Source organism: Doryrhamphus excisus, chromosome 1, assembly GCF_030265055.1.
Source record: "Doryrhamphus excisus isolate RoL2022-K1 chromosome 1, RoL_Dexc_1.0, whole genome shotgun sequence".
Lineage (NCBI taxonomy): Eukaryota > Metazoa > Chordata > Actinopteri > Syngnathiformes > Syngnathidae > Doryrhamphus > Doryrhamphus excisus.
In genome coordinates this window covers 43,063,634-43,079,322 of record NC_080466.1, presented here as the reverse complement: position 1 = coordinate 43,079,322, position 15,689 = coordinate 43,063,634, and the positions used below count along the sequence as shown (strand labels likewise).

The 15,689-nt window shown below is 40.9% G+C and overlaps 1 protein-coding gene across 5 annotated transcripts in view; it reads right to left on the bottom strand.

Annotated features, from left to right (window-relative positions):
- Positions 1 to 1,183: 1,183 nt before the first annotated feature.
- Positions 1,184 to 15,689, bottom strand: part of itpr1b (inositol 1,4,5-trisphosphate receptor, type 1b) — a 124,681-nt gene continuing 110,175 nt past the window's right edge. For 3 of the 5 annotated variants that reach the window (XM_058051928.1, XM_058052183.1, XM_058051852.1), the window contains 9 exons: positions 13,827 to 14,002; positions 13,429 to 13,593; positions 13,104 to 13,293; positions 12,831 to 12,923; positions 10,592 to 10,740; positions 9,931 to 10,096; positions 9,172 to 9,332; positions 3,639 to 3,800; positions 1,184 to 2,183 (listed from right to left, as the gene is read on the bottom strand). In XM_058051928.1, coding sequence (XP_057907911.1) covers positions 2,097 to 2,183; positions 3,639 to 3,800; positions 9,172 to 9,332; positions 9,931 to 10,096; positions 10,592 to 10,740; positions 12,831 to 12,923; positions 13,104 to 13,293; positions 13,429 to 13,593; positions 13,827 to 14,002 — 1,349 coding nt within the window. In that variant the 3' untranslated portion in view covers positions 1,184 to 2,096. The remainder of the gene's footprint in view (positions 2,184 to 3,638; positions 3,801 to 9,171; positions 9,333 to 9,930; positions 10,097 to 10,591; positions 10,741 to 12,830; positions 12,924 to 13,103; positions 13,294 to 13,428; positions 13,594 to 13,826; positions 14,003 to 15,689) is intronic. The other 2 variants (XM_058052012.1, XM_058052107.1) reach the window with 1 other exon arrangement.

Below are 15,689 nucleotides of genomic sequence, written 5' to 3'. Positions count from 1 at the left end.
TGCTGCTGGAAAAAAAACGTCCTGCCTCATCGTGACCTCGAGTGACAGACCATCAAACGTTTTGGATTGTTTAGCGGCGTCTTCGACACAGGAGGGTCTGGAGTTGATTTGAATAAAAGGTAGTAGTAGTAGTAGTAATAGTAGTAATAGTAGTACCCAAGTTGGTTTCAGCTTGAGGTCACCAACAGATGGTCAGATGTTCTCATTCAGGATTTTTTGTTAAACAGCAGAATTCATGGTTCCTTTTACCACAGCAGGTCTTCCAGGCCCTGAAGCAGCCAAGCAGACCCAGACCATCAAACTAGTTCAACCTTTGTCTCCTCAGACCACAAATTATTTTCCCAAAGGTCTTGGGGATCATCGAGATGTTTTCTGGCAAAACTGAGATGAGTCTTAATGTTCTTTTTGTGGTTTTGGTCACAGAACGTTTTTGCTCAGTGTCCTTCTTATTGTGGAGTCATGAACACCGACCTTAACTGAGGCAAGTGAGGCCTGCAGTTCTTTGAATGTTGTTGCGGGGTCTTTTGTGACCTCTTGGACGAGTTGTTGCTGCGCTCTTGGGAAGGTCCACCACTGTGCCGTGCTTCCGCTATTTTTGGATAATGGCTCTCGCTGTGGTATGCTGCAGTCCTAAAGCTTTAGTAACTTGACTTTATCATTTTTTTCAGACTGATGGATCTCAATTATGTTTTAACAGTGTGTGTGTGGGGGGGGGGCAATCACTTTTTCACACATGGGCATGTAGGTGTGGAATTATTTCCTGAATTTTGTCTTCAGGTGTGTTGTTGTTAATAAATATTAAAATTAGTTTGATCATGTGAAACATTTAAGTTTCAAATCAAGTTAAAAATCAAGAGGTAATCAAGAAGGCAAAAACTTTTTTTTTCATATTTTTTATATTATGGGGTGGGGGTTATTGTTTTTCTCAATTGAAAAAAAAACAGTTTGGTCCCTGTTTTTGCAAGAGACCTTTAGGTTTTGCGCTACTTTCATTTTGTGAAATGTTTTGGTTTTGAAATGACGGCGATGCCACTGCACAGACGTTGGAACGCGACACGACAAATTAGTCATTTTTGACGACGTGCACGGAGAGGCTAGCGTGTGAAGCGCATTGTTTTGCAATGCTAGCTATCCGCGCGGTTCCTGTGACGACTGTTATACCTTAGAAAAAAGAGAAAAAAGGTCAACAGCGGTATGCAAAGCAAAGGATAATTCCATTTATTTGAATAAATAACTACTTTAATATACAAACGGCGTTGCCTACCTTTTTTCATTTATTTCTAACATTTAAAGTAACAGTTCTTCACCCATCAGTTTCTCTATACAAAAGCAGCAAACTTTATACATACAGTACATAGAAAAAATACAACTTAATATATGAAGACACCGAAAAAGTCAAAAGAACATAAAAAATAAAGTGCAAGCACAAATGGAGTAATCGGACGACAAAAGCAGGCACAAACCGAGCATGTTTGCCGCACCAGCAGAACCGCTCAGGTACGACTACGCCACATCCGCAGTAAACCAGAACACGCTTAGTGGTACTTGTAAATAAACGATTGAATACTGACTGCTTAGTCACACATTCTACGTGGCGCTGGCACCAAATGAAGAAAATATATATTTGAAGCAATACATTACTCTTATTGAGTACATTATTACACTTAAGTATGCACGATTTGAAGAAAGACAACAAAGGCTTATTCAGTATAATCTCTATTCCTGTTTAAGTAATGGCGGCAATCACCTCCCTATGTTTATCCAGTTGCGATTAAATTCAACAAAATAAAGGTCAACACTGAAATAAGATGTTGAGGTTGCATATTTAAGTGTATATATTGCACAACATGGACCTGGAAATATAAATGAAGGGGGGTGAAAGTCAACGAATTTAATAAACATTCAAGTATAAGACATGAATAAAGTCAATGTAGAACATTTGGCACAAATTCCTGGACTAGAAAGGGGGGGGGGGGGGGGTGTCGGTGTGCACAGTGAAGCTACGACGGCTATGTTACAGCGTTTTCTTCCAAGTCGTGAGTTACTCACATCCATCCGGTGCATAAGGACCGCTGCGTCCACACCCGAGTTTGATGCTATGCAGGCTGCTGGGGGTTGACGTTCATGTGCTGGGGGTGTCCCAGCAGGCCGATGCGCTGCTTTTGCTTCCTCTGTTCGGTCATCTAAATGAGGACCAGAGAAAAGTCAACAACAAATTTGTGAAAATAGTCAGTTTTTTGGGGGGGGGGACATGGAGGATTATTGCTAGATAACGTATTCCCGTCGCCATTAAGAGTACCGTACTTCCGCTACTTGCGTGTTCAGATCGGATATTTGCGTTTTACTAAACCTTTCCTGAGCCAATCCTGTCGATGAAGTCGGTGATATATTTTTAGGCGGCTTCAGTAACGTGCAGTAACAGGGTGTCGAAAATGGAAACGGTGTTATGGTAATGGTTTAATTTCATTTGAACATGCATCAGATTACAATTGAGTGCATCCCATAATCAGTTCCCAGTTCCAAAAGGAGTAGGAAGAAGCTTATTAAATCCTACCCCTCCATCTGGTACTTTTACAATCAGTAACTGTTACATTTGTTCACTTCCTGCTTTCCATAATACAGTTTGTTTGTTTTTTGTTTTTTTTTTAAATAATGTAATAATGTTATGCTGACAGTAAAAGTAATTAGTTAGATTACTCGTTACTGAAAACGGCGTTATTATTTTCAAAAGACAAGGAATGGAAAACTTGTTGCTATAGTTACAGTATCACATCATACCTCTACATTTTCACAGTAAGGGATGCACAAATGCTGAAGATTGAAATGAAATGATGCATTTCCACTGGATTTTTGCTACATGCGTTACATGTGCTACATGTGCTATATATACGTATCACTATATCGACAGTTACTATGGTACACATTATGGCATTGGATGCTCATATCACCGAGTACTTTGATACGTGACAAAAAATTTAAAAAATTTAAAACATTTAAAAATACATATTAGGAAAGCAGGAAGTGAACAAATGTAACAGTTACTGATTGTAAAAGTACCAGATTACCATTACCATTACCATTACATGGAGGCAAGCTATGACCGGAAGTGTGTCCTGTAGTGTTGCAAAATCCTGTAAAAATACGTCTTTTTTGTTTTTTTCATCCATCTCCGCTTGGGGGATGTGTTAAAAATTATTATTTTTTTTGCAAATGAACATAATACTTTGAATAGGAAGGCTTGACATTGTAACAGGACTTTCCAAAGTGAAGACCAGAGGAAAGTACGCACGTATCTGAATAGTATAGTATTTGTAGTAGTACAGTAGCAGTACAATGTGACTGATGAGCCTGCAGCAACACCATCATTTCCTCCCGTCTGGGTCAAAATGTCTCTGAGACAGTAACTTCCTCACATGCACTTCTCATTTCAAGGCTCAAAGACATTTTACACTTGGCCTGAAAAATGGAGCTTTCGAGTCCAGGTCTCGGGATGCGTTCGCCAGCCGTACACAAACTGTTGCAAAAATAATGTTTTTGCTGATTTAGTAGGTTTTGCATCCAAAGAGCGCCCAATAGCCCAAAGGTCTGCGGTCTGATATTTCGATAAAAGTCGTATAAAAGTCTTTTTCCTAACCAACCTGTTCTTTCAGCTCCGTCAGCTGGCCGGAGAGGTTGGATACAAGTTTCATGGTGGACTCCAGCTTTTCCTGCAGGTTTCGAATTTCATTCTGCTCCCCGTCTGCATCACTGCTCACCAACGACATGGCCCTCATCCGGGGGAACCAGTCCAAGTTGTGATCCTGGTGGACAGAAATGATGTTCATGTATTGTTAAGATAGCTTAGCTTAGCATATACTGACTTAGAATGGATTGGTGTTAGCATCTCCTTCAATTTTTCTGGATGCGGCCCTTAATAAAAAAAGGTTTGGACACCCCTGGACAAGAAAAACATTATTAATAATTTAACTCATAAAGTAGTCATGAAAACATGACTCAGCACATTAAAGAGAATGATTATCATAGAAGGATAACAATGGCTTCCTGATTGAATCTTGGCTCGGAGTTCGTATGCTTGAGTTAGTGGAGACTCTAAATAGTCCAAAGGTGTGTATCCGGAACTATATGATTGGATTTTCATCTGACAAATCTTCAGTAAGTTTGATCAAGTTTAGAATCACTCAGCTTCTGATTGGACTGTTTGAACCGCAGCTGATGTTCAAATTTATGATAAGAAAAACATTTTTTGTATTAGTGATTTTTTTTGGTATGCTTTTATTTTGAAAAAAAATAATAAAAAAATAAATAAAAATAATATATATATATATATATATATATATATATATATAAATATATAAAAAAATATAAAATATATAAAAAATAATAAATAAAAATAATACATATATATATAATTTTTTATTTGTTTTTTTTATTATTTTTTATATATATATAAAAATATAAAAAAATAATAAAAAAAATAAAAATATATAATTAATGAAGTAAGAAATAATAATAATAACAATTGTCAAATTCTAATGACCTCTTTTTTGATGCCCGGCTAAAACAATACAAAATAAAATTACATCGCAATTATTGCAAGATGACCTTTTTTTCCTTGGTTTAAGATAAGTAAGTAAGGTAAGGTCCAATCTAACAGGGTCAAAGGTCAACGTGGGTGAACTCCATGCGCCATGCCTCCATCCACAGTGGGCCACTCGGCCCCCACATGCATGCCATTGGAAACGTGTGCCGTCTGCAACCACATCCAAATGAGCCAATCATGTGAGGGCGTCGGTGATTAACCCTTCAACCTTTCCACACACACACACACGTATGTCGCTGTCACATGACCTCAATGAGCATTCCCGTAGCAACTCCCAGAAAGACGCAGCGCAGCCTCGGAAGGTCAACAAACAAGAGCTGAGCAACACGGCGAGGAAAGTCCCTTTGGCGAGAAGACTGTCCGCATCACAAACCAGCAGCCAGAGGGGAATCACATCATACTAATATGATGAGTACGCACTCATTATGAAAGAACAACAGAGAAGAAGGAGGAACCACTTCCTGGATGAAAAAGCTTCATTAACCCGGGCGACAACGTGTTTACACTCCAGTTCCTGCTCGACGAGGTACCTCAAAGCATTTTCTGATTGTATGCTAAAAAAGTACAGACAAATAAAAATATCTTTGTCCCATTTTGGATTCTAACTTGGGCCAACAGCACATGTGTGCTTTTGTCGGGTTTCCGACTGATGAGTGGAGACATGACTTCACACTCATCAATGAAAAGAGTTATAGTCTTCATCATAAGAGCGAGCCTGGCCTTGACGGAGGAACAGGATACTCTGTGGTTAAACTGGCGAGAGAGACAAACCATCGTCATCCCGGACGCCACCAAAGCAGGGTCTACAAATACGCCAAAAATAACACAATAAACCATAAGCAGCGACTTATTGTTCCAGCAAAAAGAGGAACGCCAACAAACTGGTTGGAATTTTTCATATGAAAATGACACGTAAATGACACGTAATCATTTCACGCCGTATATGTGACACTTCAGTCAGACTCCTTCACTCCTGACGTCAATCCAAGTCATTGTCAGAGTAGTCTGACTTCTACACCCCCCCCCCCACGTCTAGCTCACATTATCACATCGCTCAACAACACCAAACTAAGTAGGAGGTGACTAAACTACTGTTTATGATGCAAATCATATACATAACCAGTGGCGTCATAAGGCCTATTTTAGTTAAATGTAAATAATAATAATATAAATAATACAAATATTAACTTAAAATGTTCTTAAGCCCCGCTAAATAATTTGATATTTTTTTATTATTTTTTAAATTTTTTATTAATTTTTTTTGTACAAAAAAAATCTCTGACAATTAGCAGGCTAATAAGCAAGCAAATAAGCAGGCTAATACTAGCCTACTACTACTACTACTAGTAGTAGTAGTAATAATCAATAGAAGAATAATGATGATAGGCTAATTAATAATATAATAATAATATAATAATGCTTATTATATAATTGATGAGCACTAAGCAGCAGTTTTTCAGTGTAGATTGTGTGTACTTGTGTACATTTAATGGTGGCCTAAAACAATTGAATATCTCTACTAAATCCATCCAAAAGTGGGAAAGTTATATACCGGTTCTTGTTCCTTATTTGTTTTTTGGATTTTTCTACTACATTCATTCATATCCTGTGCATCTCCAGGGGGCTAAGCCGCCCCTGTCCTCAGAACCGAGTGACGCCCCTGCACATAACAAGTGTTGGCAGACTGAATGAAGACCAAATCCTCAAATGGGGCAGGTTAACACCACTTTCACAATCTCTGGACAACCTTCATGAAGCTGCAAGACCGGAGCTGCTCGTGCCAAGTTGGAATGTCGCCGTCTCAACAGGACACATTTGGGTGTGAATGTTAGGAATGACTGGGTCGGGTGGGGGTGGGTGGTGGGGGGGCGTTCACACAATGCGTGGCCGCTCTCCACTCCTCTTAAAGCCGCTGATAAGAATGTACCCTTGACATGCCAATTTTGGTTCAGCGGGGTGCAAGGTTAATAGGGGAGAGGATGGGGGTTAATCCCAAATCAGGTGCTTGGTCACAAGACTGGGAGAGTGAGGTCAAGACAAAAGACAATGGGGGGGTCCTGATGGGGGTCCAAGGGCAGACTGTGACAGCCGTGCAGCGGGATCACAAGTACCTTTTCACATTCTGTTTGTAAAGATGACTCTTGCAGTAAAACATCAAAAGACCTTCAGGTCAAAAGAAGCGGATTACATAATGTTGTCTTGGTACTTCTGGGTCAAAGAGAATCCAAACTGTAATTTCCAGCAAGACAACATATTTCACCTTTGAATCCGCTTCATTGGATGCATCTATTAGCGTCCAATCAGGTTTAAGAACAAACAACTAGGGTGTGGATTACATTTCTGATAAAATCCCGAATGCTGTGTCAGCACTCTTTCTCTGTGACGTAGTCGTATCACACTGGTCAAAAATTTCCAGAATATGACTTTGGATTTGACATGACCTGTCTTCTTTAGTCTTGTGACACAATCTGAGACTTGACTCGAGACTTGAGATTAAAGACCTGAGACTTGCAAAACATTAAACTGTGCTTATGACTTGTAAAGACGCTTGCAAGCTTAAGAGTTTGAATTTGACTTGACTTGAGACTTGACTTAGACTTGCAGGTCTTTACCTGTGACTTGACTTGAGACTTGTAAAACACTAGATAAATAGATAATTTATTAATCTCCAAGAGAAAACACTAAACAGTGCTTATGATTTCAAACCTATGACTTAAGACTTGACTCTACTCTGACTTCCGACCTGACTTGGACTTGCATGTCTTTACTTGAGACTTGAGATTAAAGACCCAAGACTTGCAAAACATTAAACTGTGCTTATGACTTGTAAAGACGCTTGCAAGCTTAAGAGTTTGAATTTGACTTGACTTGAGACTTGACTTAGACTTGCAGGTCTTTACCTGTGACTTGACTTGAGACTTGTAAAACACTAGATAAATAGATAATTTATTAATCTCCAAGAGAAAACACTAAACAGTGCTTATGATTTCAAACCTATGACTTAAGACTTGACTCAACCCTGACCTCCGACCTGACTTGGACTTGCATGTCTTTACTTGAGACTTGCAAAACACTAAACTGTGCTTGTGACTTGTAAGGACGCTTGCAAGCTTAGGAGTTCAGACTTGACTTGACTTGAGACTTGCGGGTCTTTACCTGAGACCTGACTCAAGACTTGAGACTTGTAAAACACTCGATAAATAGATAATTTATTCATCTCCAAGAGAAAACACTAAACAGTGCTTATGATTTCAAACCTATGACTTAAGATTTGACTCTACCCTGACTTACGACCTGACTTGGACTTGCATGTCTTTAATTGAGACTTGCAACACATTAAACTGTGCTTGTGACTTGTAAGGACACTTGAAAGCTTAGGAGTTCAGACTTGACTTGTCTTGAGACTTGCAGGTCTTTACCTGAGACCTGACTCAAAACTTGAGACTTGTAAAACACCAGATAAATAGATACTTTATTCATCTCCAAGAGAAAACACTAAACAGTGCTTATGATTTCAAACCTATGACTTAAGACTTGACTCTACCCTGACTTACGACCTGACTTGGACTTGCATGTCTTTACTTGAGACTTGCAAAACACTAAACTGTGCTTGTGACTTGTAAGGACGCTTGCAAGCTTAGGAGTTCAGACTTGACTTGACTTGAGACTTGCGGGTCTTTACCTGAGACCTGACTCAAGACTTGAGACTTGTAAAACACTAAATAGATACTTTATTCATCTCCAAGAGAAAAACACTAAACAGTGCTTATGATTTCAAACCTATGACTTAAGACTTGACTCAACCCTGACTTCCGACCTGACTTGGACTTGCATGTCTTTACTTGAGACTTGAGATTAAAGACCCGAGACTTGCAAAACATTAAACTGTGCTTGAGACTTGTCAGGACACTTGCAAGCTTAGGAGTTCAGACTTGACTTGACTTGAGACTTGCAGGACTTGAGACTTGCAAGACTTGAGACTTGTAAAACACTAAATAGATACTTTATTCATCTCCAAGAGAAAACACTAAACAGTGCTTATGATTTCAAGCCTACGACTTCAGACTTGACTCAACCCTGACCTCCGACCTGACTTGGACTTGCATGTCTTTACTTGAGACTTGAGATTAAAGACCCGAGACTTGCAAAACATTAAACTGTGCTTGTGACTTGTAAGGACACTTGAAAGCTTAGGAGTTCAGACTTGACTTGACTTGAGACTTGCAGGACTTGAGACTTGCAAGACTTGAGACTTGTAAAACACTAAATAGATACTTTATTCATCTCCAAGAGAAAACACTAAACAGTGCTTATGATTTCAAGCCTACGACTTCAGACTTGACTCAACCCTGACCTTGTTGATCAGTCATTCTTACCACTTACAGGTACATGTTAAAATACAATATTTATCCTTAATCGCGACAGCCAAGTGTTGACGGCTCTGAGTTCCGTTTTTAACGAACTTTTGGGAGCACCCAACAGAAAAACCGAGGACCACCTGTACATATCTGCAAGAACAAATGTGTTCAGTTTTTCGGAAGAGGATTGCAGGTACATTTCAGTCCTCTTACCCTGATCATTTCGGCCACGTAGCTCTCTGGACCAGTGTACTCGGTGGAATCCTTGACTTTGACCAGGACGATGAAGAACAGGTAGTGCCACATGTTGTGTTCAACTTTGATGTGCTCTTCAAAGCTGACAGTCTTATTGTCAAATTTGTCTCTCTCCAGACCTAAAATAGGACCAAACGAAAGTCACACACATAGAAATGGCAGGAATTGACATCTTTTTAAAAATAAGACTTAACTTGTGACAAAAGACATGATTGTGCATGTGACCTCCGTGAAAAAGGAGGAGGAACCACGGTCACAAGGGTTGGCCAGACTACGTGTCACAACTGAGACTTGCTAAAAATGTCATTGCATTGTTTGTTGCACTAAATTTATCCCATTGTGACAGTCCCAGTCCTTGTTATATTCACTCTGCGAGCCTTGTCTAACACCATGTAGTCGTGCTCCGAGGCTGATAAGTTAAGAGTTGAGTGACGGAGGATGAACAATGTATAAATCGACAAACATTCTCCTCCTCCACAGCAGCGCCTGACGTGAGTAACCGGTATTCTAGGAAGAGGAGGCGTTTCATTGTTTACACTCCCCAGAAAAACATCCCCGTTTCTAGTCTTGTCATGAGGTATCACCTCTGCGTTCTGAGTTACGGTGCAGCATAAATCTTTTGCCTCCGTTTCTGAGAATAGAAGAATTAAGACGAAAGGACGGGAAAAGTTGTCCAAGTCTAATTAGACTGTGTACAAACGATGATGCATTCCCCACCGCAAATAAAACACGTTGTCTTCAGTATTTCTTCTTTCTTCTGTTTCTCACTCCTCAGGTCAGCAAATGTATCAATGATGACACCAAAGATGAGGTTGAGAACGATGATGATGACCATGAAGAAGAACAACAGGTCGTAGATGACTCGGGCTGCGAAGAGAGGCTCCTGGTGGAACCAAGAGAAGAAGGATTTTAGCTACCGTCACACGATGTGCACACACTAGAGACGGATGACATGCTCGGTTAGAACAAACAAAGAAGATCTGGTACATCAACAGTGTAAGTAAGGCAAATAAGGTCGCTCTGGGACAGATAAAAACTTGTAATCTTGACTTTTTTGTATTTTTTTTTCATACCGCCATCCTTGCGCCTCAGTATCCAGGCATCACTAATCAACTTGCGCTCAATCAAACTATTCTAGCACCGTGAAGTCAGTAGACGCTCGACTGTGTAAAAGCTGAAGTAGCTGATTCTGAACAAACGACAAAGGTATTCTGGCGCATACTTAGTCAATGAAATGTACACACACCAGGACCAGGTATTTCGCCACTATTTTGGTGTGGACATTTTATAGGAAGCTGAGCTTCCTTTGCAGTCTTAGATGAATCGCACACTGCTCAGTCCCAAATGTCACTCGAGTGCGATTTCTTTCTTCTGGTACCTCTTTGGATGGTTTTCGCAGTACGTCCCCAACACCTCCTCCGCTCCTCAGACCGTGGCTCAATACGGTGACAATGCACATGAGTAAGGAGTCACAGGTCCGTTCTTTGTCCTCGATGACCACTGCAGATGGCTGGATGGAAAGAGAACCTAGAGAGAAACATTGAGAGCACATTACAGGAGAAGCATCAACATTTCAGAAATAAAAGAAACTCATTAGCAGTCCGGTCATCTAAAGCAGGGGTGCTCATTAAGTCGATCGCGAGCTACCGGTCGATCGCGGAGGTGGTACTGGTCGATCGCTGGTCGATCGCGGCGTGACATTACAAAAATATCATCCCAGCATCAATGACGTCACTTGATTGATATACAGGGCAGCCATTCAGATGACAACTGAATGTTGCCCTTCGGGCGACCAATCAAATCAAACAACGTCTCTAAGTGCAGCAGAACTTACGATGTCAGCCTATCATCCATCCCCGTTACTTGATTGACATACAGGACAACCAGTCAGATGACAACTGAATTTTGACCTTTAGGTCACCGCTCATGCGTAAACAACGATGCAAAGTGCTAAGCTAGTCGGCGAATTGCGTCAGATTTTAAGCCCTCGCTAAAGTTTATGGTCACTAAAATGAGTGAAGGAGCTGGACCAAGTAAAAAGGCAAAAACTGGACCAAGTAAAAAGGCAAAAAACATATCACTTCCATACGGATATGGAATATTATACGGATATTATGATACGGATATTATCCATGACTGATAAACATTTGGAAGTGTGCTTGAGGCTGGCTATCAGCAGCTACTGTCCGGACTATGCATCCCTGGCTGGTTCAATTCAGTGCAAGTCATCAAAGTAAACTCAGGTAATTACAAAAAATGTTAATAGTTAATTATGTGTGTTTTGCAATATTGGCTCATTTGGTTATGTAAGGTACATCAACATACATTGTACGTACAAATAATCCTCAATACATTTGAAAATAAATAGATGTTTTGCATTTTTGTAGTGGGTAGATCATTTTGACTCGGTCATTTTAAAAGTAGCTCGCATGCTGAAAAAGTGTGAGCACCCCTGATCTAAAGACTTCTCTTCAACGTTACAAGTTTCGGAGTATAGCATGCAGTTATTTACGCAACAGCCATTAAATATATAAAGAAAATCAACATTATGGTACTAAAAACCGGTAGAGGTAACCTGACTGGGCCACGCTAGGGCAGTTAGGTCAAAATGTTAGTGAGAATTGATCTACTCTATCCACACAAAACAAGTCACATGACAGCCATAATTAGCCTTTCATGGAACACATGAAAGGGTTACGTCTGAAGCCGATGGTGCTTTTGTCACGGTAGGTTGACCAATTTGAAGGTAGCATGGATGTTCTTCCCAGATTGGAAGCGTTCCCATCAAGGTCAGCGGGTTTGCAAAGAACTTGCTCTTTGAGATAAAAGACCTTCTCTGCCATCACCGAGTGGACCCGCTGATCTCCTTTGCCTAATGGTAAATAATCCCTGACCTTCCGACCCCATGCCCCGGTTTAATGTTTGAGGCCCTGACACAAACAAGGAGCCTTGCTGTTTCATCCAGCGGCCCCTCCACACCCCCAGTAGGTCCAGCCAGTTGAAATCCCATGACCGCCAGTCTGACCGAGATTTACGGCTAAGTGAGCCGAATCATCTTTGAGTGACTCAGTCGTCTGTGAGGACGTGAAGACCGTACCATCACACAAGCGGGTGTGGTTCTGACGGACTGACACAGTTCCCCGAATACCAAATTTGCCCTTGGAAAAACCCTTTGACCTTGTCTAAACACCCCAATACAAATATAGTGCTACTTCGGTTTTCGACAAAAATGACGGCCAAAAATATGACTAGGTTTTTGCAGCTAACAATCTAGTCTGTTTGCCCGTGTATCATTCCATGGACTCAAGTGCTTGAACAAAGAACCCCAAGTACTACTGACTCAGTCTTGTCGTGTTGTTGATACGTGTTGTTCCTGAAGTGTCTTTATTACAAAACGTGCCTCAACTTCCACTCGGAAGTCATTGTCCCCCAACTCTGTCGTCCCTCGTTCCCAGCCCCTTCTCCACTGATCGCCGTCCTTACCGACGGGAGCCTTCACTAAAGGTAAAAGTCATGTAAAGGTCACTACTAATTGGGAAAAAAACATTCAGTTTTTGCACCATTCCATTTTCGATGGACCCCTTGGAACGGATCCGAGGTGTTTTCTCTCCACTCACCATCATTTGCCGCCTCTGTTGAGCAGTTCTCTCCATTTTCCTTGTGACACACCCCACCCGAGAAAAACTCTCCCACAACGCTGGCTCCAAGACCTGGAAGGAAACAAAGCACTTTAATTCAATTAAACTCTTATAAGCTACTTTTGTTATCATCATAATATCTGTCCTTTAGTCGTGCCTTGGATCAATAAACAAAGAAGAAACAAACTTGTTTGTCTGATTGGGTCCGGAAATGACCTCGGTAAGAAACGGGAACCCGGCGCTGAGACGTACCGAGCGTTTTGTTGGGGATCCTGTCGACGGCCAAAATGAAGTCATCTTTGAAGAAGATGTATCCCACGATGGAAAAGAGGTAGACGAGTATGAGAGCGAGCACGGCCGTGAGAACAATGGAGCGGCCATTGCGGGTCACACTCTTAATGACATTCAGCAAGGTCTCTTCTCGGTAAACCAGATCAAAGAGCTGAAAGAGAACATAGACAGAAACATCTCGGTTGATATTATTTTCACACTGAGGGCCATAAGGATCATAACCTCTTGTCATCTTGTAAATGAGTGGACTGGATGTGAATTATGCAGTGTGTGTGTGTTCACCCACCAGCAGGCTATAAAAGAAGACATGGACGAAGACCCCCAGGGAGCAGATGATCAGGTACAGCAGGTGGTACAGGAACTCCACATCCGTGATCATTGCTAGGTAGCCTCGTGTGAATGTCCCACGGTTCCCAACAAAGCTCATCAGGAAGATGACTTTATTACATAACTGACAGCACAATAAAAACACGTTGAGACAGGAGACAGATCACGGTGAGATCAATAAAACGTGGAAGCGCTCGACAGATCTTGTTTTGTCTTGACTGTCATTGTTTGAGGCACTAAAACTTAAGTGTGATGTATCGCTTCATCGCAAGCTTAATTGTCGTCAGTCACCTGTTGGGTAATATAATCCAGCTGGAAAGACGTTGCTACAAACGTCCATTGTTATTTGGAACTTACATTAAAGCCCCCGAGTAGAAGTAATGTGGGCTCCAGGCCAACAGAGAAGATGAGTCGCAAGATAGTCGAGGCTATGAGCGCCCGGATGCCGTGAGGCTGAGGCAAAATGATGACAATAGCCAGGGAAACCAGCATGGCCATCCACAGCAAGGCAGACAGATGAGGTTCCAGGGTACCTGAAGACCAGGGATGGGAAACGATGGAAATGAGTGTCGGTAGCCGCTTCTGGTTTTTCATGTTTTTTCATCATGCATGCACCAACTTGTTTTGCGAGCTGACTCTTAACATCAATAAACCTCACTTTAACTGCGCAGCGAAACATTTCCATCTTCTACAGGCTGCGTAAAAACGGTTTACCAGAAGCCTCCTCTCGCCTCTGTGCTCAGATCCAATGACACGGACTTGTTACATAACCCGGCAGGCTAAAAATACATTTGGCTCAGGCTGAGCCAAGCCTCATGGAGGATGGACCGAGGAGCTGCATCGTAGCATGCCGCCCCGCTGCTCGGACTTGGCAACCAAGCCAGACAGAGAAAGTTGCACGTCACACGCTGTTTGAGACCATTCATTTCACCTTCTTGCTTAGTCTGCAACAAAGAAAAGCAGGGCAGTGGAACTTACATGAAATATACTGTAAGGATATGTCGTGTCTGGCCGGGAATCGCAATTGTTCCTCTTGGAAACTGGGGCCTTCCTGTTTGGTTTGGATGGTAGCTCTCGTTATTTATTACTCCCAGTCGACATTTATCTGACCTTACGGCAACATTGGACCATTGAACCATACTGGTCACATACCATAGTGTCTGGCTTTATACTGGGTGTCCTCAAGCCTGGACATACAATACACATACGGTATAGGAAACGTTCAAACGAAACAAATTAATAACATAATATAATTACACAATAATAATAAATATTATTAAAAAATAAAGATACATTAATTTATTAATTATTAATTACATAATATGTTAAATTAGTTCATTTAATGAATTAATGTAAAATAGATAAAAAAATTATTTTATAATAATAAAATAAAAAATAACATAATGCAAACAACATACTGTAATTTTTGGTGTATAAGCCACAACTTTTTTTTTTAAACTTAAACTTTTACAGCGGTGCGGCTAATTTACTTTTGGTACTTGTGACATCTTTCTATACTTCAGTACTACTACTAATCGTTCAAATACTTGCAAGTCAATGAGGAAAAAGTTGCTCTTTCTTTGGCAGGAGCCAACCACAAGCTCTAAGTGAACTCACGACGAGCTTGTCAGCCTGACTCATGGTGTCATCTTGCAAAGAATGCTAAAAGTCATCACGCAGCGACTTAACACTCAAGAGATAGCTGGGAAATATACAAGTACAAAGCATTTCATTGGTGCCCGCCGGGGCGCTGCATTGATGTCAGCCTCCCTCTGGTGGACGGAGGCAGCGATCCATCCATTTTCTATGCTGCTTGTCTTCCAATTAAATGCACAATGGAAAAAGTTAAAATTGCAGTTTTTTTATGTTAAACTAGTACTTTCCTATCTAACTTTTAAGTGTTGAGTTGCTGTGTGATGAGTTTAGCATTCTTTGATTCTCATGATTGGCAGATGAATTTACCAAATCAACAAATATTTTTTTTCATCATTCTCTCTAATTAATAGTAAAACCCTGGACTAAACTGTCAAGCTTCCATTGGACCTTTGCTAACGTTTAGGAAGCTACTCGAACAATCTCAATTGGCCCCTTCCATAGTGTTGTAAGGAAGTTCCAACAAAGGGGATCTCACCATTTGACCCGAGACCAGAACAATTGAAAGTTCATGAGTATCACAATGTGTGTCTTCTCTCTGCTCCTCTGCTCTGGAACAATGGAGGC